Here is a 24,546-nt window from a genome sequence, read left to right on the forward strand (position 1 = left end):
GCGTTCCCGTCGCTGAAGGACATTAGTGACCAGTTGGGTTATTACCACAATCCGACAGCTTTCATGGTCACTTTTTTTCTGCTGACGGCCGCACAAATAGCCAGGTTCATTCAGCTCAATTTCACAACCTGCCTTAGTGTTTTTGTGGGTTTTCTCTCACCCAACCTTTTTCCTGTTTGAATTTCACTTTGCAGGTTATTAAACGGGGAGGATTTGTCGACCAGAGGCTCAAACCAAACATCACATTAAGATCTGATGGAGTCACACGAATCATCAGGACCTGAATATCATCGGCCTTTGACCATGGAAGCAGAAAACACTGTTCACAGCGGGGAGAAACGATACACATGCTCTGTGTGTGGACAAGGCTTCAGCCGATCATCCAACCTGGAGAGACACAAGCGCAGTCACACTGGGGAGAAACTGTGTAAATGTGGAGATTGTGGGAAACGTTTCAACTACCCATCCCAGCTGGAAACACATCGGAGGGGTCACACTGGGGAGAGGCCGTTCACCTGCTCCGACTGCGGGAAGGGATTCACTACATCTTCCGACCTGCTGAGACATCAGCGAATTCACACTGGGGAGATGCCATTCACCTGCTCTGAATGTGGGAAGAGATTCACTCAGTCATCCAACCTGCTGATACACCAACGAGTTCACACTGGGGAGAGGCTGTTCACGTTCACCTGCTCCGAGTGTGGGAAGGGATTCACTCGGTCATCCAGCCTGCTGGAACACCAGCGAGTTCACACTGGGGAAAGGCCGTTCACCTGCTCCGACTGCGGGAAGGGATTCACTCGGTCGTCCAGCCTGCTGGAACACCAGCGAGTTCACACTGGGGCGAGGCCGTTCGCCTGCTCTGAATGTGGGAAGGGATTTACTCAATCATTCAATCTGCTGATACACCAGCGAGTTCACACTGGGGAGAGGCCGTTCACCTGCTCCGACTGCGGAAAAGGATTCACTCGGTCATCCAGCCTGCTGGAACACCAGCGAGTTCACACTGGGGAGAGGCCGTTCACCTGCTCTGAGTGTGGGAAGGGATTCACTACATCATCCCACCTGCTGACACACCAGCGAGTTCACACTGGAGAGAGGCCGTTCACCTGCTCTGAGTGTGGGAAGGGATTCACTGAGACATCCAACCTGCTGATACACCAGCGAGGTCACACTGGGGAGAGGCCGTTCACCTGCTTTGAGTGTGGGAAGGGATTCACTCAGTCATCCCACCTACTGGCACACCAGCAAGTTCACAAGTGACTGCAGGGGTGGGATTCTGCTGTTATTGCTGCTGTTAATCACATCCCGGACTGAATCGTGTTCATTCTGACAGTTGGGGTTTGTTTCTGCTGATGTTAATAACTCCTGTAACTGGATTGGAGTTTGATATTTGGGTTATATATAAATAAATTAGTGTTGCTTTCAACACATTGCTGTAGATTTTTGACTTTCCCGCCCGAGTGTTTAGCATCACCTGGTTGGAGCTCAGAGAGGACAATCTGGGGGGAGGATTGTATGGGGGGAGAACTTCAGCCTGGACACAGTTCTTCAGGGCCACACTGAGAGGGGCAAACGGCACTTTGGTCTTTCTCATCTCTCTTCACTGACAGCAAAGTCACCGTGCGGGTTAATCTTGACTGTAAGGTGCGGATGATATCCACCCAAGGGTGTTTAAAGAGATGGGACGGGTGTTCTGTCAGCCCCTTGCCCATATCTCCAACAGCTCAGTAGAGTCATGGGTTGTTCCCTGAGATTGGAAGGTAGCACATGTAGTTCCCATTTTGCAAATTGGGCTCAAATCACAGCTCGGGAACTGAAGGCCCATCAATGTGACCTCGATCACCGGGAAGGTGCTTGAAGGGATCCTGAGAGATGCTGTTTTCGATCATGGGGAAAGGGAAGAGGCCATTAGAGATACTGAACATGGATTCCGATAAACAAGGTCATGTCTTCCAAACTAGCTCTGTACAACTGCAGTAAGACTTCCCTGCTCCTATACTCAAATCCCCTCGCTATGAAGGCCAGCATGCAATTTGCTTTCTTTACTGCCTGCTGTACCTGCATGCCTATCTTCAATGACTGATCTACCATGAAACCCAGGTCTCTTTGCACCTCCCCTTTTACTAATCTGTCACCATTCAGATAATAATCTGCCTTCATGTTTTTGCCACCAAAGTGGATAACCTCTCATTTATCCACATTATACTGCATCTGCCATGCATTTGCCCATTCACCTAACCTGTCCAAGTCCCCCTGCAGCCTCTTAACATCCTCCTCACAGCTCGCACTGCCACCCAGCTTCGTGTCATCTGCACTATCTGCAACTGGAGTATTGTGTCCAATTCTGGGCACCGCATTTTAGAAAGTATGTGGAGGCCTTGGAGAGAGTGCAGAAAAAATTTACAAGATTGATTCCAGGGATGAGGGACTTCAGTTACTTGGATAGACTGGAGAAGCTGGGATTGTTCTCCTTAGAGCAGAGAAGATTGAGAGGAGAATTGATAGATGTTCAAAATCATGAGGAGTCTGGACAGAGTAGATAGAACCTGTTCCCATTGGTGGAAGGGTCGAGAAGCAGAGGACACAGATTTAAGGTGATGGGCAGAAGAACCAAGGGTGACATCAGAAAAACCCTTTTTACGCAGCGAGTGGTCAGGATCTGGAATGCACTGCCGGAAAGGGAGATAGAGGCAAACTCAATCACAGCTTCCAAAAGGGAGTTGGGTAAGTACGAGAAGGAGAGAAGTTTGTGGGGCTACGGGAAAGGGTGGGGGAGTGGGACCAGCTAACCGCTCTTGCAGAGAGCTGGCACGGGCTCGATGGGCCAAATGGCCTACTTCCGTGCTGTAACCACTCTCTGATTGTAAAGGTGAGGAAAAAGCTGTTGTCTAGGATGCTGCATCTCCCGGGCACTGGGACCCAGTGAGGAACAGAGACCCTGAAGCCCCTCCCACTCGGGAGCCCAAGCCCCTCCCACACGGGCTCAGCCCCGCCCACTGGGGGGGGGAGGGGGCACAAGCCCCTCCCACTCGGGCTCAGTCCCGCCCACTGGGGGGCACAAGCCCCTCCCACCCGGGCTCAGCCCCGCCCACTGGGGGGGGGCACAAGCCCCGCCCACCCAGGCTCAGCCCCGCCCACTGGGGGGCCACAAGCCCCTCACAAACTTGAATTGTTGAGAGTTGCGAAGCGGGACTCAGTGAGGGCTTTTGTCAACTGGTGTTCCAGGCTGTGAGAGATGGGGAGCAGCATTTACAGAGCAAAGTCCCAGTCCACATCACACCCAGGTCTGACACAGTCACTGCATTCATCAGGGCCCCAATATCATCGGGCTCTGAGTGTGGAAGGGCAAATGTTTGTTCTGTGTGTGGGCAAACATCAGTGTGACTGGAAAAGCACTGACCCGAGTGAGAGTGTTCCAGTGCACCGACTGTGGAAAGGGCTTTTACCAGTTACACAACCTGAAAAAACATCGCACCATTCACAACGGGGAGAAACCGTACCCGTGTTGTGTGCGTGAATGAGGCTTCAACTGATCGTCCAACCATGGAGAGTCACAAAGACACACACCATGGAGAAACTGTGTAAATGTGGGGACTGTGGGAAGGGATTCAATTCCCCCTCCCAGCTGGAAACTCATCTTCAGTTGCTCTTGCTGTCTGAAGACTTTCAAAGAATCATCAAACCTGCTGAAACACCAGCAAATGTTCACTGACGAGGGATCATTTAGGTGCTGTTACTGTGCAAAGACATTTGCTCACTTGTCCAACCTACTGAAACACCAGTGAGTTCACATCATGTAAAGGTTGTTCACCTGCTCCGTATGTGGGAAGGGAGTCACTCGTTCATCTAAACTGCTGACCCACAAGTGAGTTCACACTGGGAAGGGACCATTCTCCTGCTGCATGTGTGGGATGAGATTCACTCTGTCATGCAACCTCTGGACACACCAGCTTGTTCACACTGATAATAGATCTTTGAAACGTTCTGACAGTGAGAAGAGCTTTAAAAGCACAAAGGTTCTGCTGACACACCAGCGAATTCACACTGCGGAGATGCTGTTCACCTACCCCGAGTGTGCAAAGGGACTCACTAATTTATCCAACCTGCTGAGGCACCAGCAAGTTCACAAGTGAGTACAGGGATTGGATTCTGCTGTTAATCATATCCAGGACTGAACCATGTTCATTCGGGCAGTTGGGGTTTGGTAAAACTGATGTTAGTAACTCCTATAATTGGGCTGGAGTTTAATCTGTATCAATGTCCAATAAATCAGGTTTTGTGTCCCACACACAGTGTGTCAGGTCCTTGATGTCTCGACAATAAGCCAAACTGATTGAGCACTTGTTACAAATTGTGTGGAATACATCTGAGAACTGAGTTCTCACAACTTTTTTAAAGATGGATCTACAAGGTGTCCAAGTCTGACAGGAAATACATTTCTATTATATCACAGGTCCAGTCCAACTATCTATGGCAGTGAGTCCCTGTAATATTGTTTTTTAACCTATGGGAAATATTCTGATAATCTGTTATTGTCACAGGGCAAAGCAGTATTTTTAGTTTAACATCAATTTAATCAAACTCAATGGGCAATTGATCTTCAAAGGGACAGTGTCGGCAGTTCTGAAGCTCATTTCTCTCTGTGAGCAAGTCAGAATGAGAAGCCGATGTTTCACAAAGGGAGACCTCACCAGACCAAAGGACATTGGTCGCGTTTAACAGGCTGTTTGTGTCACTGGGCTACAGGAGGCTATTTGTGACAAGGAAAGCTGGTCACAGCAAACAAACAGTTTACCGGCCTGTTCAGGGTCCACTCAGACCCCACCTTCTCTCTCTCACTATTGGTTGTGCTGCAGTAATTGCTCCTCTGACCTTTCCTCTCTTGTCCCTCCTACACCCCTAATACACAGCCCTACACAATCTCCCTCCCCCTACATCCTCACTGTGCTGGAACCCACACCAGTCTCCCCATCTGCTCCTTGTTCTCTCCCTGGATCCTGGATCCTGAAACTGCAGAACTAACTCTTCTCTCCTGAAGTCTACAGGCTCTAAACCTGAAGCTTGGTGGCCCTCAGTCCCTACTCCGTGATTTACCTCCCCTTCTCTCCTCCTCTTTCCCCCTTGGTTGTGTTCCACACTCTAGGACTTGGGCCTTCCCCGGGGATTCTCTGTATGAACAGGGGGATGTGTGTTGATACAGGATGTCCAGCTCTCCTCCTCTTTCCCCCTTGGTTGTGTTCCACACTCTGGGCCTTGGGCCTTCCCCGGGGATTCTCAGTATGAACAGGGGGATGTGTGTTGAGACAGGATTGTCCCAGCTCTCCACCTTTAAAGGGACAAGGAGAGGACCCGCTGGGCTGAATGGCCCTGCTTTATGACATCACTGCAGTGCCTAGCAACCACCCTCCCTGAGCTTTGCTCATTATAGAAACATAGAAAATAGGCGCAGGAGTAGGCCATTCGGCCCTTCGAGCCTGCACCGCCATTCAATGAGTTCATGGCTGAACATGCAACTTCAGTACCCCATTCCTGCTTTTTCGCAATACCCCTTGATCCCCCTAGTAGTAAGGACTACATCTAACTCCTTTTTGAATATATTTAGTGAATTGGCCTCAACAACTTTCTGTGGTAGAGAATTCCACAGGTTCACCACTCTCTGGGTGAAGAAGTTTCTCCTCATCTTGGTCCTAAATGGCTTACCCCTTATCCTTAGACTGTGACCCCTGGTTCTGGACTTCCCCAACATTGGGAACATTCTTCCTGCATCTAACCTGTCTAAACTCTTCAGAATTTTAAACGTTTCTATGAGATCCCCTCTCATTCTTCTGAACTCCAGTGATTACAAGCCCAGTTGATCCAGTCTTTCTTGGGCTGGGTTGAGCTCAGTGCTGTTACAGGAAGGGAAACAGGAGCAGGATTCGGCCCGTGTGGAGCCCAGGATTAATGGGGAGAGGTACAGGATCAATTTATACCTTATTGAGTGAGAAATGTCAGTGTCCCTCAGTATCTGTGTCGGGGAGCGACCGATGGATTCACTCTGTATCTAGCCCGTGCTGTGCCCGACTGGAAAGTGGTTGATGCTGGCACGAGGTGCTTAGCTCAATGAGCACAACATTTAACCCAAAGATGATCAGATTAACCCATCAGCTTCTCCCCTGGGCACAGGTCCTGAAAGACAGGGAGTGTCTCTAATAATTTGGCTGGTGTCCTTAATCAAATTTAAACACCTCACTCATCACTTTTTAAAATTCCTTCATGGGATGTGGGCGTCGCCTCTCATCTCTCATTCTTCTAAACGCTAGAGAATATAGGCCTGGTCTACTCAATCTCTCATAGGACAACCCCCCCATCCCAGGAATCAGTCTGGGGAACCTTTGTTGCACTCCCTCTGATACGTTCGTAATAAACTGAATACTGTGTACAATGAGCAAGTGTGACCTTAGCTCCTTTAATAAGATTCCAGAGTGCAGGTACCGTGTGGGTGGCCTGCTTATATACTGTGCTCCCAAGGGATGCTGGGATCCCTTGGGACTCCAACAGGTAGGCTCTCTGGTGGTAGTGTAATACAGGTTACAAGGGGTTAAATACATAACATCACTCCCCAGTGAAGTCAATAGTACACTTATTTACAAGGTGAGACGATCTGGGGCTTTTCACTCCCTTGTCGATTGTCTCGGTACAAATGCGGATGTGGATGAGGTGGTTAGTTCTTCACTGGGCTGCTGGAGATGGTGAGTTCAGCTTCATGGTCAACCATGATGTCAGTTGCCACTTGTGTGTGTGTTGGAGGGTCAAAGTTGGTGGTGTCTTCTTTGGGTTGTTCGTAGCTGTTGGTGAACTGTAATTTGATTTGGTCCAAATGTTTTCAGCATGTTAGTCCATTGGCCAATTTGACCTGGAACACCCTACTCCCCTCCTTGGCTATGACCGTGCCAGCGAGCCATCTGGGACCCTGTCCATATTTGAGTACAAACACAGGATCATTGATCTCAATATCACATGACAAATTTGCGCGGTCATGGTACACACTTTGTTGATGCCGCCTGCCCTCCACGTGATCATAGAGATCAGGATGGACAAGAGAGAGCCTTGTTTTGAGCACGCTTTTCATGAGCAGCTTGACTGGGGGGACGCCGGTGAGTGAGTGGGGTCTGGTGCGGTAGCTGAGCAGCACTCGGGATAGGCAGAACTGCAGGGAGCCTTTTGACACGCATTTCAGGCTTTGCTTGATGGTCTGAACTACCCACTCTGCCTGGCCGTTGGATGTGGGCTTGAATGGGGCAGATGTGACGTGCTTGATCCCATTGCGGGTCATGAATTCCTTGAAGTTAGAACTGGTGAAACACGATCCATTGTCGCTGACTAGGACATCAGGCAAGCTGGGCATGGCAAACATGGCTCATAGGCTTTCAATAGTGGACGTGCTTGTGCTTACAGACATTATAGCACATTCAATCCATTCTGAGTAAGCGTCCACGACAACCAAAAACATTTCACCTAGAAATGGGCCCGCGTAGCCCACGTGGATCCTCAACCACGGTTTGAAGGGCCACGACCACAAACTTAGCACTGCCTCTTTGGGTGCATTGCTCAGCTGAGAGCAAGTGTTGCACTAGCGCATGCATGACTCTAAATCTGAGTCTATGCCAGGCCACCACACATGGGATCTGACTATGGCTTTCATCATTACAGTGCCTGGGTGTGTGCTGTGCAGTTCACAAATGAACATATCTCTGCCTTTCTTGGGCAAGACCACACGATTGTCCCACAACAGACAGTCCGCCTGCAGGGACATTTTGTCTTTGTGCCTGTGGAATGGCTTAATCGCCTCCTGCATCTCCGTTGGGCACTGGACCAGCTTCCATGGAGGACAGTTTTTTTTACCAAGGACAGTAGAGGATCGTGGCTGGTCCAGGTCCTGATCCGGCGGGCTGTAATGGGGGACTTTTCATTTTCGAATGCATCCATTACCGTGAGCAAGTCTGCTGGCTGTGCCATTTCCACCGGTGGTGGGCAATGACAGCCGACTGAGAGCATCAGCGCAGTTCTGTGTGCCCGGTCTGTGGCAGATTACTTAGTTGTATGCTGACAGTGTGAGCGCCCATCTTTGGATGCGGGCAGAGGCATTGGTGTTAATCCGTTTACTCTCAGAGAACAGTGATATGGGTGTTCTGCTCCATCATAGGAGATTTTGACTTCTGCACTGCCAATTACAGGGATTATTTGCTTGGTGTAAGTCCTTAGTTTGGTGTGAATGGGGCTGAGCTTGGGCCTGTGTGTCTTTTTGCCCCACAGCCTGTCGAAGGCCTTTTTACTCATTATGGACTGACTTGCACCCGTGTCCAGTTCCAAAGATACTGGAATTCCGTTCAGTTCAATTTTCAACATTATTGGTGGATATTTTGTGGTGAATGTGTGCACCCCGTACACTTCTGCCTCCTCGGTATGAGTTTCCAATTCAGCCTGATCCACAGCGGATCGATCTTCCTCTGCAATGTGGTGGTTTGCAGGGTTTGCAGTTCACCTGCACATTCACTGGAGGTGTCCCATTGTTCTGCAACCATTGCATGCATAGTGTTTGAAGTGCCATTGATGGAGCCAGTGATCATCTCCACAGCACCAACAAGGTGTTAACTGCCTCGCATTAACCATTGATGGTGGACTCTGGGTCATCTGAGGTCGGGCAGCAACAGCCGGCGTGTACGTTCTGCCATGTATATTTCTGCTCAAAAACAGCATTACTTTGTGCACAGTACTGGTCAAAACTTCTTTACTCTGCAAAATCTGTTTGGTGTTGTCGCGGGTAGACATAAGTGCCTGGGCTATTGTTATGGCTTTACTTAGATTCGGAGTTTCAACAGTCAACAGTTTGCGAAGGATTAGCTCATGGCCAATGCCCAGTACAAAAAAGTCTCGAAGCATTTGTTCGAGGAATCCCTCAATTCACAATGTCCTGCGAGGCGCCTTAGTTCGGCGACATAGCTCGCCAATTCCTGGCACTCTGACCGTTGACATGTGTAGAACTGATATCTCGCCATAAGAACACTTTCCTTAGGATTTATTTGCTCCTGGACCAGCGTACACAATAATTCATAACATTTAGCTGTTGGTTTTGCCGGAGCTAGGAGATTCTTCATGAGGTCATAGGTTGTTGCCCCACAGACAGTTAGGAGGATCACCCTTCATTTGGCAGCATTCTCGTCCCCTTCCAGCTCATTGGCCATGAAGTATTGGTCGAGTCTCTCCACGAAGGCCTCCCAATCATTCCCTTCTGAGAACTTCTCCAGGATACCAACAGTTCTTTGCATTTTTGCGCGGTTGTTCGTTACCTCATCGCCAATTGATAGCTCATAATAAAGGATGAAACTGAGTACTGTGTACAATGAGCAAGTGTGACCTTAGCTCCATTAATGAGACTCCAGAGTGTAGGTACCTCATGGGTGGCCTGCTTATATACCTGTTGGAGTCCCAAGGGATGCTGGGATCCCTTGGGACTCCAACAGGTAGGCCCTCTGGTGGTAGTGTAATGCAGGTTGCAAGAGGTTAAATACATAACACCCATGACCAATGTCCTGGGGCTAATACTTATCACTTTGCTGTGTGTGGGAGCTTGCTGTGCACGAATTAGCTGCGGCATTTCTCACATTACAACAGCTACCACACTGGGAATGGGCTGTGAGGGGCTTGCGGGGGTCCTGAGGCTGTGAATGGTGCGGGTGAAATACAATGCTGGGTGTGAGCAGGTGTGAGGGGAAATGGGGCTGGGAGAGGTTACTGACTCTGTGCGAACCCAGTACAGGAAATACAATCGCTGGCCTCCCTCATCTTCATCGTCCTCTGCTGCTCCTGATGCTGATCTAACAGGCCCAGAACTATTGGTGAGTCACCACAGGCCGCACCGGGGGGGAGGGGGATAACCGTGTACAGTGGAGGAAAGGTAACCATGTTCGGGTGGGGGTGGGCGTGTACAGGGGGTGCAGAGGGCGTGTGGAGGGGAGGAGGACGGGGGGAGGGGGGGTAACCATGTACAGGCGGCGGGGGTGATGGGGGGAGGGAGAGAGAGGAGGGGGAGGGGGCGAGGGTGAGGAAGGGACGGAGATGGGGAGAGGGAGGTAGGGTGAGCAGGGATGAGGTGCTGAGTGTGGGAGGGAGAGAGAGAGGGGGAGAGAGAGGGAGGTGGACGGGAGAGGAGGAGAGGGAAGGGGAGGGGAGAGGGGGAGGGTGAGAGAGGGGGGAGAGCAAGAGAGTATATCTTGCGCTCTCTCTCAAAATCTCTCCCTCTCTGTCTCTCTGTCATAAGAACAGAAGAAATAGGAGCAGGAGTAGGCCATATGGTCCCTCGAGCCTGCTCCGCCATTCAATACAATCTTCCCCTCAACCCCCTCTCCCTCTCAACCTCCTCCCCCTCTCACCCATTTCCCTCTCCCCCCTCCACCTCCCTCTCCCCCTCCGATCTTGGCTAATCCGATCATGGACTCAGCTCCACTTCTCTGCTTGCTCGCCATAACCCCTTATTCCCTTATCGTTTAAGAAACTATCTATTTCTATCTTAAATTTATTCAATGTCCCAGCTTCCACAGCTCTCCAAAGCAGCGAATTCCACAGATTTACAACCCTCTGAGAAAAGAAATTTCTCTTTGTCTGTTTTGAATGGGCGATTCCTTATTCTAAGATCATGCCCTCTAGTTCTAGTCTCCCCCATCAGTGGAAACATTCTCTCTGCATCCACCTTGTAAAACACCCTCATAATCTTAAACGTTTTGATAAGATCACCTCTCATTCTTCTGAATTCCAATGAGTAGAGGCCCAACCTACTCAACCTTTCCTCATAAGTCAACCCCCCCATCTCTGGAATCAACCGAGTGAGCCACCTCTGAACTGCCTCCAAAGCAAATATATCCTTTCGTAAGGATGGAAACCAAACCTGCACGCAGTATTCCAGGTGTGGCCTCACCAATACCCTGTATAACTGTAGCAAGACTTCCCTGCTTTTATACTCCATCCCCTTTGCAATAACGGCCAAGATACCATTGGCCTTCCTGATCACTTGCTGTACTTGCATTCTATCCTTTTGTGTTTCATGTACAAGTACGCCCTGGTCCCGCTGTACTTAAGTACTTTGCAATCTTCCTCCATTTAAATAATAATTTGCTTTTTGATTTTTTTCTGCCAAAGTGCATGACCTCACACTTTCCAACATTATACTCCATCTGCCAGATTTTTGCCCACTCACTTAGCCTGTCTATGTCCTTTTGCAGATTTCTTGTGTCCTCCTCACACATTGCTTTTCCTCCCATCTTTGTATCATCAGCAAACTTGGCTACATTACACTCGGTCCCTTCTTCCAAGTCATTAATATAGATTGTATTTAGTTGGGGTCCCAGCACTGATCCCTACAACATCCCACTAGTTACTAATTGCCAAACAGAGAATGAACCATTTATCCCGACTCTCTGTTAGTTAGCCAAACCTCTATCCATACTAATATATATCCCCCAATCCCGTGAACTTTATTTTGTGCAGAAGGTGTCGCATACCATGTATTTAGAAACATAGAAACATAGAAATTTGCATCGCAGAAGGAGGGCATTTCGGCCCATTATGTTCGCGCCGGCCACCAAAGAGCCACACGGCCCTTGGTCAGCAGCCCTAATGGTTACATATAAACCTATGAACAATGACGGAAAGGCAAAGAGCACCCAGCCCAACCAGTCTGCCTCACCACAACTGTGACATCCCTTATACTGAAACATTCTACACGCCACCCCAACCAGACCCATCTGATCTCCTGGAAGAGGCAAAAACCAGGTAAAAACCCAGGCCAATTTAGAGAGACAAAATCTGGGAAAATTCCTCTCCGACCCATCCAGGTGATCGAAAATAGTCCAGGAGATCATCCTGGCTGTATTTTATTCCCTGCAGCACTCACCATTATATCTGCTCCATCCACCAAAAGGTCATCCAGTCTAATCCCAATTACCAGCTCTAGGTCTGTAACCGTGCAGGTTACGGCACTTTAAGTGCCCATCCATCCATCTTTTAAAAGTAGTGAGGGTTTCTGCATCCACCACTCTTCCAGGCAGTGAGTTCCAGATCCCCACAACCCTCTGCGTTAAGAAACCACCCCCCCCCCACAGCAAATCCCCTCTAAACCTTCCACTAACCACCTTAAAGCTATGCCCCCTCGCAATAGACCCCTCCACCAATGGAAATAGACCCTTATTATCCACTATGTCCAGGCCCCTCAATATTTTGTACACCTCAATGAGGTCTCCTCTCAACCTCCTCTGTTCCAATGAGAACAAACCCAGCCTATCCAATCTGTCCTCATAACTAAGATTCTCCATTCCAGGCAGCATCCTAGTAAATCTCCTCTGCACCCTCTCTAGTGCAATGACATCCTTCTATAATACGTCGACCAGAACTGCACGCAATACTCGAGCTGTGGCCTAACCAAAGTATCATACAATTTAAGCATAACCTCCCTGCTCTTTTATTCAATGCCTCAGCCAATTAAGGCAAGCAGTCGATATGCCTTCTTAATCACCTTATCCTCCTGGCCTGCCACTTTCAGGGGATCTGTGGACCAATGGTGGAGCTTTGGAGGCGTGGCCTATGCACTTGGAGCCTGGAGCAGTGAGAGAAGGAGCTTGCTGTTGTTGCTCCTGCCTGGAAAGCCTGGAGTGAGCCCTGTGAAACAGACCAGGAAGAGGAGGAAATGGCTTTCTACATTCCAATCCATCCAGAGGGAGAGGAGGAGAGCGGAAAATTCAACAACCTTTAATACTGCTGCAGAGAGTTGGAGAGAGGGGGAAAATGATCAACAACTATCCAGTGTGGAAGGAGGGAGAAACTTCATCAACCAAAGGTGGGTGTGTTTTGGTGCATTCCCCTAAAGACTTTGTTATATCGGTGGGGGGAGGAAAGAAGACTTGCTAGAGGGCTGGAACATCGTGGGGGGTGTGTGTGTGTGGAAGTGGGGGTCTTGTTTACAGCTAGGCACCACACACCACTGAAGCACCCCTCCCCCATTGCCTAGCCTGGGATAGCTGGAGCTACCGGGCTGAAGAACTATTAATCACCTATTTAACATCGTTGGCAGTGTGTGCCTGGGTGGCTCCAGCTGTCCCAGGTGAAGACATCTTCTCCCCCCACCCAAAGACCATCTACAAAGACTGTGTTTGTTTTTCCATCATCTGGGGAGTGCACCCCAAGAAAAACACCCACCCATCGCTGTGAGGGAAGACCTGCCCTCACAGCTTCCCTCTTTCCCACCCCCCATCACTTTCTCTCTCTCTCTATCTCTCCCCTCTCTCTCTGAGAGCCCCTTTCCTCCTAATTGAGACAACTGAGCAGAGGTGTGCCTCTTTTAGAGCTCCCTCTGTTCAATCACCAACGAGGCCATTTAAGACCATTAAGGCCTGTGACTTTGGGGTGGGTGTAGCCCTGAAAGGGACCCCGTGATGGCGACCCCATCCACGCCGGTGGCAGGGCCAACTAAGACGTACGCGCAGGCGGCGTCCACATCCACGGTGCCTCCTGCGCCACCTGCTGCCCTGCCACTGTTCAGACTTATAACAAAAAAACACAGGGTCAAGAGCTACACTCACCCCACAATGAGCATCGAGGAGTGCGTGCGGGCGATGGCTGGGGTAGTCGGCCCCTCGGCCATTGTCGCAGCCTCCAAGATGTCTGGGAAGGCTGTATTCTTCCTGGGGTCGGAGCGGGTGGTGTCCCTGGTCCTTGAAAAGGGCTCACAGTGGGCGGGACGTTCCTGCCGGTGGATCCTCTCGAGGCCACCGCGCAGAGGGTCATCCTTTCTAACGTCCCGCCCTTTGTTCCCGCTGAGCTCCTCCTCCCTCACCTACACCAACTGGGGGAGGTAAGGTCAGGGATCAACCTTATACCGCTCGGCCTCAGGGAGAGCAGCCTGCGCCACGTGTTCTCCTTCCGCCGCCAGCTCTTTGTCCGGCTGGCATGGGAGGAGACGACGGAGGGATCATTTAATGTGGTGCACGAGGGGACTGCCTACCGCATCTTCTGGACGTCGGTTGGCGTGCGGTGCCATGCCTGTAGGGAGGTGGGGCATGTTCGTAAGAACTGCCCCGCCTCCAAGGCCGCCAAACCACCGAGGGCGGCCAAGGCTAGCGCCGCCGCCACCCCTCCCCCTAGTAGCGTCCACATGCCGGGAGCTGTGGGTGCGCGGGCATCCTCGGAGGCCTTTGTATTCACGGCGGGGGGGGGGGGAGGGAGAGCGTCCGATCGGAAAGAAGGCGCGGAGGAAGGTGAAACATCTCAAGGCGGGTCCCCTCAATGCGCCAGACAATTTGATCACAGCGCTCAGCCCAACTCAGTCATCGGCTGAGCCCGTGCCCGAGCCCTTGACCAATATCACAGAGGGGCTCGGGCGCGGGCAAGATAAGAAAAAGAGGGGAGTGGAGCGGGAGGCCTCGGCAGACATGGAGGTCTCCCTGCCTCCGCGCCCCCTCAGGAACAAAAGGAGGCGCCGCTCCAATGAGGCGGAGGGGGAACAACATCCCTCCACGGAGAAGTCGGTGCCCGCCGCATGTCCCATGTTCCCCACCAGTGCCCCCAAACTGCGCCGTAGGCGAGAGGAGTCTGTCCCCGGGGAGTGTGAGACAGTCAAGGCTGCCCAGCCTCTGCCTCCCGGGGATGGCGTGGAAGATCTGCCTGTCGTGGTGGGCGTGGGGCCAGCGGAGGAATGCGTAGCCGAAGGTCGAGCTTCCCGGGGACTGAGGCGGGCGGGGCCGAAAAGGCCGAACCTGAGCCCGCCCAGCTATTAACCAACTTCCCCCGGGAGTCGCTCAGCCCGGAAGAAACAAAATATGTTAACAATTTTAATGATTCTGTACACGCTGGGCTGGGGCGTGGCGGCGGGGAGGGGGAAGAACAACAACCCTCGCCCCCTACTTTGGAGCTAGGGTACTTGGAGGACCTGGAGAATTTCTTTGGCCAGGTCTCTCCGTGTTCCCCGGCTCCTGGGGCGGAGGAGGAACCCCTTCCGCTGGCGCTTCCTGACCCAGCACTGCTTTTAAAAGAGCCCAGTGGGGACTCTTCTGCCGATGATCCTGGGGGTGGGATCGGGACGGAGCCAGGGCCGGATGGAGCGGCCAAGCCATTTGCCGTGCCTCGTGCGGTCGACGGGCCGGCTGCTGGCGGCGACCTCCCGGAGGGGGACGGGGACTCGGTGGGGGACGAGGGAGAAGATCTCGAGTCCATCGCCAGTGAGGCGGTGGATATCCTAGTGCCCGCCGCTGAGTCCCCCCTCATTCCTGCAAAGGAACTCCGGGACTTTTTGGTCCAGAGCCAGGGTTGCAGCAACCGAGCCCGTCTGGCCCTGGAAAGATGGTCCGAGCCGGGGCTGCTCGTCGCATCCATCCGTGTCGCCGCTAAAACCATGGCCGCGGATGGGCCCTTATCAAAGGTGCAAGGCCTTGAGCTGCGCCGGCTCAAAAGGTTCCTCGCTGGGCTGCTGAAGGAGTGGAGGTCAACAAACGACTCCACTCCCCCCCCCACAATAAGTTAGGTCGAGGTTGCACTATGCTTTTGTCATGAAGATAACCAAAGCCAGCCTCAACATCAACGGCGGCAGAGGAACGCCGTAGATTTAACAATTTTTCGCTCCTGCGGGAGGGGAAATATGCGGTGTGCTTCCTGCAAGAAACCCACACCATTCCAGGAGACGAAACCACATGGCTCCTGGAATGGCAAGGAGAGGTCCGCATGAGCCATCTCACTACTACTTCTTGTGGGGTGGCCATCTTGTTGGCCCCGCATTTTCAGCCGGAGATCTTGGGGTCGAGGAGCCCATGCCAGGCCGCTTGCTGCACGTAACGGTTCGCCTGGGGGACGTGCTGCTCCATCTCATGAACGTGTATGCCCCTCAGCCCGGCCCGCAGCAAACGCGCTTCTTCGAAGAAGTGTCCGCTCTTCTTGGCTCCGTCGACGTCGGCGACTGCATTGTCCTCGGGGGAGATTTTAACTGCACCCTCGAGGCGAGGGACCGCTCCGGTGCCCCGCAGTGCATGACGGCGATGGAGAAGTTGAGGGACCTGGTCAGGTCCTTCGACTTGGTGGACATCTGGCGAAATCTCCATCCCGACTCCAGCGCCTTTACTTGGGTGAGGCCTGGAGTAGGATGGTCCAGAATCGACCGCCTTTACGTGTCTCGGGCGTACGTTTCCTGCGTCACGGCGGCCTCCATGTGGCCGATGCTGTGTTCGGACCAACACCTGGTGTGGGCGGAGCTCGCTTCGCTCCGCGCGAGGACGGGGCCACGTACAGCCATTTTAACAACCAGCTGCTGGAGGACGTGCGGTTCCAGGACTCGTTCCGTCATTTCTGGGCCGACTGGAGAAGGAAGCAGGGGGGCTTCCCCTCCTTGAGGCTATGGTGGGACGTGGGCAAGGCTCACGTCCGCGTCTTCTGTCAAGAGTACGCGAGGGGGTCGACCAAGAGGCGGGTGGGCGGCCAGGGTCGGGTGCCTAGAAAAAGGGGTGCTCGACCTGGAGTCCCGTCTCGGTCAAGTCGTCGAGGACCCGGCCCTGCAGATGGTGTACGAAGCGAAGAAGGTCGCGCTGAAGGACCTGCAGCTTGTCAGGTCCCGAGGCGCATTCGTGAGGTCGCGAATCCGGTTCCTGCGGGATCTGGACCGCGGCTCCCCCTTCTTCTACTCGCTGGAAAAAAGACAGAGTGTCCGTAAGCAGCTCTTGACGCTGCTGGCCGACGACGGCTCTCTCGTCTCGGATCCGGAGGGCGTCAACAACAGGGCCCGTGAATATTACGGGGCTCTGTTCTCTCCGGAGCCATCCAGCGAGGAAGCGCATAGAGTTTTGTGGGAGGACCTGCCGAAGGTCGGCCCGGAGGGCGCCGAATATCTGGAAACTCTGCTAAGCCTGGCAGAGCTGACCGGCGCCCTCGACCGGCTCTCAAGGGGAAAAGCCCCGGGGCTGGACGGGCTGACTGTGGAGTTCCAGAGGGCATTCTGGGACGTCCTGGGGGGCGACTAGGCGCGGGTCCTGGGGGAAAGTCTGGCGACCGGGGAGATGCCCCTCTCTTGGCACAGGGCAGTCATCGTCCTGCTGCCTAAGAAGGGTGATCTCCGCCTCCTTAAGAACTGGCGCCCGGTCTCCCTCCTCAGCACGGACTACAAAATCTTTGCCAGGGCGATGTCTGCTCGACCTTGGCGCCGTGCTGGACCACATGATCGACCCCGACCAGTCCTACACGGTCCCGGGCCGGACAATCCACGATAACATCCATCTGGTCCGGGACCTCATCCATCATTCTCAGGAGGCTGGTCTGTCGGTCGCCTTCCTATCTCTCGACCAAGAGAAGGCGTTCGACAGGGTGGATCACGACTATCTGCTCGGAACTCTGCGCGCTTTCGGGTTCGGGACGCATTTCGTCGCCCGGATCCAACTTTTGTACACCGCCGCGGAGTGTCTGATAAAGGTTAACGGGTCCTTGACGGCGCCCCTTCGCTTTGGGAGAGGGGTGCGCCAGGGATGCCCCATGTCCGGCCAGTTATATGCCATCTGCGTGGAGCCTTTCCTGCGCCTCCTGCGGACGAGGTTGATGGGACTGGCTCTGCAAGGGCCGGGCGTGGAGGTCGTCCTCTCGGCTTACGCCGATGACGTGCTCCTCGCGGTAGAGGATCCCGCTGACCTGCGGAGGATGCGTGAGTGCCAGGAGATTTACTCGGCCGCATCCTCTGCCAGGATCAACTGGGAGAAATGTTCCGGACTCCTGGTGGGTCAGTGGCGGGTGGACTCCCTGCCGGAGGAGCTCAGGCCTTTTGCCTGGAGCACGACCCATCTCCTCTATCTGGGAGTCTACCTTAGCCCCAACGAGGAAGCCTGGCCAGCGAACTGGCAAGAACTGGAGGCCAAGGTCGCCGCTCGCCTAGGGCGCTGGACAGGACTGCTCTGAGTGCTGTCCTACAGGGGTCGAGCGCTAGTCATAAACCACCTGGTGGCCGCCATGCTGTGGTACCGGCTGGTCACTTTGACCCCTCCCGCTGCGTTTGTCACCAAGATACAGAAGAAGCTGGTGGACTTCTTCTGGAACAACAGGAAGCACTGTGTCTCTGCCGCGGTCTTGAGTCTCCCGCTTGGGGAGGGCGGTCAGTCGTTGGTGTGCGTCAGCACCCAGCTCGCGACTTTCCATCTTCAGACCCTGCAGAGATACCTTTACGTCGAGCCCCCTCCTCGGTGGCGTGCTCTGGCGATGTATTTCTTTCGCCAGCAGCACGGCCTCAACTATGACACGCAGCTCCTGTTTGTGAGCTTGGGGGGCGTCAGGACCGCCGTCCAGGAGCTGCCTGTCTTTTACAAGGAACTCACCAGGGTCTGGAACAAAGTCTCCACCAAGCGCAGCTCTCCACCGGCTGGAGTGGTGGCTGTCCTGCAGGAGCCGCTGCTCGGGAATCCGTACCTCCACAACCGAGGTTTTAGGTGGCGGTCGGACGAGAGGGCTGTGGCTGGTGAGGTGACCAGGGTCAGGGACATGCTCGATGGTGGAGGAGCGGGCTGGATGGCGCCAGACACGCTGGCGCGGCGCCTAAATTCCGCCAACGTCCGCTGCGCGGCCGATGCCATCAAGTCGCTAAAAACAGCTCTGGGCCCCGACTCCGTTAGGTGTGTCGAGGAGGCTCAAGCACGTGGGGAGATCCCATCCGAACTGACCCCCGTCCGGACGGAATTCCTCATCGGCGCAAACCCCGGAACCTCCATCGGGAGCCGGCGCCTCACAACTTGAGCCGCCTCGAGGAAATCCCCTCCGTGCCTTTCAGTTCCGCGCGGAGGGGTTTCCTGTACGGGCTGCTCCTGCACACTCTCAACTTTGCCATCCTCGCCTGCCATCCGGACACGCCATGGCATACCATCTTGCCGTCCGGAGGAGGCGGGGGTCCCCGTTGGAGGGCACTCTATGCGGGGGTCCTCCCTCTATTTATCGGGGACTTGGCCTGGAGGGTGGTGCACGGAGCAGTGCCGTGCAATAAATTTTTAAGCCGGTTCACGGGCTCCCAGGCCGCCTGCAATTTCTGTGGTCTGGAAGAGTCCATGTTCCATGTTTTTATTGAATGCACGAGGTTGCAGCCCCTGATTTATTATTTAAAGGGGCTGCTCCTGAAATTCTGGCTGCACTTCAGTCCCACACTCCTGATCTTTGGGCACCCTGTGCGGAGGGGAGCAAGTAGGTCCGAGGGCCTCCTCGTAGGACTGCTCCTGGCCACGGCCAAGGGTGCCATCAGCCGATCCAGGCAGTGGGCGGTCGCGGGGGTTGTTCAACCTGACTGCCTGCCTCTCTTCCACGTGTACATTCAGGCCAGGGTGTCCTTGGAGATGGAGCATGCGGTGTCCACCGGTACGCTCGTGGCCTTCCGCAAGAGGTGGGCACCGGAGGGACTGGAGTGCATCATCACGCCCGGCAACCAAATTGTAATTTGATTTTATGTTTTAAAGTTTAATTTGTTTTAATTGCCGGTGTTTTTAGTGTCCCCCTCCCCTTTTATAGGTGGCATTTGGAGAAAAAAAAAAATATGATTTTAGTGCCCAAAAAAACTTTAAAAAAAAACAAAAACACAAAAGAAAACCCCCAAAAAAACACACAAAAAAAGGGCCTTGTAAATGTTTGGTGTGCCCCCCCCCCCCCAGATCGGGGGGGACACGATTTAAGGATTAATGTTTTAGTTTCCTCCCAAGAGTTCTGTGTACAAGCACTCCAAGGTCCCTTTGTTCATCTACACTATTAAGTGGCCTATCGCGTAATGTGTATGCCCTATCCATATTAGCCCTCCCAAAGTGCATTACCTCACACTTCTCTGAATTAAATTCCATTTGCCACTGCTTTGCCCACCTGACCAGTAGATTGATATCCTCCTGCAGCCCATTACTTTTCTCTTCATTATCAACCACACTGCCAATTTTAGTCTCGTCTGCAAACTTCTGAATCATACTCCCTATATTCAAATCTAAATCGTTGATATATACCACAAAAAGCAAAGGACCCAGTACTGAGCCCTGCAGAATCACACTGGAAACATCCTTCCAGTCACAAAAACATCCATCAATCATTACCCTTTGCTTCCTACTCCAAGCCAATTTTGGAACCAATTTGCCACTTTGCCCTGGATCCCATGGGCTTTAACCTTCATGGTCAGTCCACCATGTAGAACCTTATCAAAAACCTTGCTGAAGTCCATATATACTACATTGTACACACGACCGTCATCGACCGTCTCGGTTACCTCCTCAAAAAATTCAGTCAGGTTAGACAGACACGACCTTCCCTTAACAAATCCCTGCTGACTATCCCTAATTAATCCTTGCCTTTCCAAATGCAGGTTAGGCTGACAGGCCTGTAATTATTCGACCGATCCCTTTCTCCCTTCTTAAACAAGGGTACTACATTAGCAGTCCTCCAATCCTCCGGCACCATGCCCAGATCCAAAGAGGACTGGAAAATGATGGTCAAGGACTCTGCTATTTCCTCTTTTGCATTCGTTCATGGGATGTGGGCGTCCCACAGATTACTTCTGGCGACCAAAGCGTCCCGGAAGAGTACTCCAGCCACGGGCGGAGTGAAGAGGCCTCATCGCTACAGACCCGGCACCGTGGCTCTGAGGGAGATCCGCCGCGACCAGAAATCCACCGAGCTCCTGATCCGCAAACTGCCCTTCCAGCGCCTGGTGCGGGAGATCGCTCAGGACTTCAAGACCAATCTGCGCTTCCAGAGCTCGGCCGTCATGGCTCAGCAGGAGGCCAGTGAGGCTTACCTGGTGGGGCTCTTTGAGGACACCAACCTGTGCGCCATCCACACCAAGCGAGTCACCATCATGCCCAAAGACATCCAGCTGGCCCGCCGCATCCGCGGGGAGCGCGCCGAGACTCACCCTGCCTCGGCTCGGAGCTTCAGCACCAAGTGAAACAACGGCTCTTTTCAGAGCCACCAAATCAACAAAGGAAAGAGCTGCGATCTCCTGTAACCAGAGCTTCGTGTTGTTCATTAACCCATTGTAGGGACGGGCAGAGGGTGTGGGACTGATTACTGATCGTGTATTTATATACCAACTCCGTTCACATGAGTTATTGGTCTTTTCCGATGACCAATCACCATCTGTTTAGCCCGCCAATGAAAAGAGGGCGAAAATTATTGTTCGACTTCCAACGAATCTTCAATTTCAAAAACCCCGACAATAATTTTTACGATGCGGATTATGTTAATAAATTCATCATTAGCCAAAGATTTCCAAACACTTTTTATTCCATATTGCCTTCCAAATTCCAGGATGTTACAATCAGGATTAAATTATGGTTCACTTTCAAACATTCTGCAACGGGACACATTCCAGCTCAATCTTTGTACAATTTGGGAATCACAGATCATGGATCGATCCTCCGCACAGGTGTGAGTGAGACCAGAACTGTAAGTCCTTCTGTGAAAAAAGAGGGACAGAGTGTTCAAACTGTAACCCGTTCTGGTCTCTGTAAGAACTCCCATTCTGGGTTGTTGCACACGCAGGCCCCGGGTAATAAGCGGGTTGACTAACTAGAAATTTTTTTATTGAAAAGGGCTTGAGAGAGAATGAGGTGAATAAAGTCTGAGTCTCACCCCTTAAAACAAGACCATAATTCGTCGGCAGGCGACCGGGGACAGTGTTTATAGTTTAATGGGAGGGAAATTCATCAACGAAGCTAAGGCTGAACCGGACAGTAAAACCGATTATCTGAAAATTCGTATCTAAATCTACCCTGGATCTTTAAATGTTGTCAAAAACACTTGCTCAGGAAATAACTGCAGTAAATTGAGGTTAAAGTATGACGCGTTTGTGCAGCTCTTTCAGAAAGGTTGTGGGTGGCTCTTTAAAGAGCCGTTGTGTTTGGGGTTTGTTCCGTCAGAACAGCGTGGAGTTTTACTTGAAGCTGGTAACTTGTCACCGCCTTTGTCCCTTCCGACACAGCGTGCTTGGCAGCTCCCCAAGCAGCAGCAGGCGCACGGCGGTCTGGATCTCCCGAGAACTGATGGTGGATCGCTTGTTGTAATGGGCCAGGCGGGAAGCCTCACCCGCGATGCGCTCGAAAATATCGTTCACAAACGAGTTCATGATGCCCATGGCCTTGGAGGAGATGCCGGTGTCGGGGTGAACCTGCTTCATCACTTTGTAGATGTAGATGGAGTAACTCTCCTTCCTCGACTTTCTGCGCTTCTTGCCGCCCTTCGGTGCCGTTTTCTTGATCCCTTTCTTGGCAATAACTGGTTTCTTCTCTTCAGGCATCGTCTTGTTCAATCCGGCCTAAACATGACGTAAACTCAGCTCGCATTAGAAAGGCAGCCCTCCACTCCGCCCACAGCCCTATGCTAATGAGGGATGGTGAAGGCAACGATTGTGATTGGTTCATTCGCTGCGTTGTCAATTGCCATTGTTCTGTAATTCTCTGAATGGATGATTAAAGAAACCAATCAGATTTAATGCTCGCCACAATCTCAAATTCTTGAATTAGGTCATCAGTTACATCCCCTCCCGAGCCATACTCTGTTCTTTATCGATCTAGATGTCTACATGTTCGACAGACATTGACGGGTTTGTAACCGAGATTGCCTGAGGGTCACTTATGATCAGGACTTGGAAGTCCTTCTTTGAGGGCAAAAGACCCTCACTATCCTTCCGCCCTGATGCTGCCTTCCTCCCACCGTTTAATTCAACGCCTTTCTTATCTGTCACTGCTGTAACTACATTAGTTGTTTCAGTATTACCTTCACCTGGAATATGCCGTACCTTCTGTGCCGTAAACCGCCTATTTCCCTTAGCACAGGGGACATAAATTTAAAGTAATTGGCAGAAGGTTTAGAGGGGAAATTTCTTTACGCAGAGGGTGGTGGGGGTCTGGAACTCACTGCCTGAAAGGGTGGTAGAGGCAGAAAGCCTCACCATATTTACAACTACTTGGATGTGCACTTGAAGTGCCGTAACCTGCAGGGTTATGGACCTAGAGCTGGAAAGTGGGATTCGGCTGGATAGCCTTTTGTTGGCCGGCACGGACACGATGGGCCGAAGTGACCTCCTTCCGTGCTGTAAGCTTCGATGATAAATATCTATAATTCTGAAACAAAGGATATTCCATCGTGCATATGCTGATTTAAAACATATAGACCTTGGCGAAAAATATCTATCGAAACAGAACAAAATGTAAATCAACTATACCTCTCTCCTCCCCCCATCTCCACTCCCTGTGAGGCGGTGGGTGGCACTTAGAAGAGCCTTTGCTTTGTGCTTGGGGGAAGAAGGTCGCGTTGAATCCATAGAAAGTGCGGCCCTGCCGTTTCAGAGTGTACACCACATCCATGGCAGTGACCGTCTTGCGCTTGGCATGCTCAGTGTAGGCCTAAACTGACCGGCTAAGGAGAAAAATAAACAGCCCGGAGATCCCGGGAACAGAACCAGCATTCAAACTCTCAAACCAGACCAGAATTAAACTAGGCCCTTTTAAAAACCGCCGATTCTCTTCATAGTTTTCATTGATAGACTAAATAATATTTAGGGAACCGGTTGCGGTATTTATACAATTTTTGAGTCTCTGACAACTAGTTTAATTACTAACTACTAACTAGAACAGTTTGTGTGAGCAGAAAACCATAATGCAGCTACCAGGAACTGAAAACTCCCACATACAGGTCTGAAATAGGCCAATTTATCGGTACCTGAACTCAAGGTCTCCATTAAGACAGTAAGCAGCCCTTTCACAGATACTGTGAGTGGCTCTGAAAAGAGCCTTTGGGTTATTAGTTTAAATCTTGTCCGCTTTACTTGGTCTTGGACAAAGTGGTGGTTTTCTTGGGCAGCAGCACAGCCTGGATATTAGGCAGCACCCCGCCCTGAGCGATGGTCACCTTTCCCAGCAGCTTGTTGAGCTCCTCGTCGTTGCGGATGGCCAGCTGCAGGTGTCTGGGGATGATGCGGGTCTTCTTGTTGTCGCGGGCCGCGTTGCCGGCCAGTTCCAGGATTTCAGCGGTCAGATACTCGAGCACAGCAGCCATGTAGACCGGGGCTCCGGCACCCACACGCTCAGCGTAGTTCCCCTTACGCAGGAGCCTGTGAACACGGCCCACAGGGAACTGCAGTCCGGCCCGGGAGGAGCGAGACTTGGCCTTGGCCCGAGCTTTACCGCTGGTTTTTCCTCTTCCAGACATTTCCGAAATCAACAAGCTCAGAAAATGAATGAGAAACTCCTCCCACATCTGCCCTTCTTATACATTCTGGAGGGATGCAGGGAGCGAACTTGTGATTGGTCACTCTGTGGTGAATTCCATTGGTCGTTTCCGATGACCAATCACAGCCTGTTTAGTCCACCAATGAAAGTAGGGCGAAAATTATTGGTTCTCAAAGTCAGAACCTAACGATTTTTTTAATTCAAAAATCCCGCCAATAATTGTTAAAATTGTGAATTATGTTAGTAACTTCACCATTAGCCAAATACTTCAAAACACTTTTTGTTTCCTTTTGTCTGATTCCATGTTTCC

The 24,546-nt window shown here is 52.0% G+C and overlaps 1 protein-coding gene and 1 long non-coding RNA gene across 4 annotated transcripts in view; one reads left to right on the forward strand and one right to left on the reverse strand.

The window, feature by feature from the left end:
• LOC139273403 (zinc finger protein 551-like) overlaps positions 1 to 1,418 on the forward strand; it is a 62,206-nt gene extending 60,788 nt beyond the window's left edge. For both annotated transcript variants that reach the window (XM_070890277.1, XM_070890278.1), the window contains one exon: positions 195 to 1,418. In XM_070890277.1, coding sequence (XP_070746378.1) covers positions 256 to 1,263 — 1,008 coding nt within the window. In that variant the 5' untranslated portion in view covers positions 195 to 255 and the 3' untranslated portion in view covers positions 1,264 to 1,418. The remainder of the gene's footprint in view (positions 1 to 194) is intronic.
• A 19,855-nt stretch (positions 1,419 to 21,273) lies between these two features.
• LOC139273449 (uncharacterized) overlaps positions 21,274 to 24,546 on the reverse strand; it is a 35,782-nt gene continuing 32,509 nt past the window's right edge. For both annotated transcript variants that reach the window (XR_011595116.1, XR_011595115.1), the window contains exon 3: positions 21,274 to 21,463. This is a non-coding gene — a long non-coding RNA (uncharacterized lncRNA). The remainder of the gene's footprint in view (positions 21,464 to 24,546) is intronic.

Source organism: Pristiophorus japonicus, chromosome 9 (genome assembly GCF_044704955.1).
Source record: "Pristiophorus japonicus isolate sPriJap1 chromosome 9, sPriJap1.hap1, whole genome shotgun sequence".
Classification (NCBI taxonomy): domain Eukaryota; kingdom Metazoa; phylum Chordata; class Chondrichthyes; family Pristiophoridae; genus Pristiophorus; species Pristiophorus japonicus.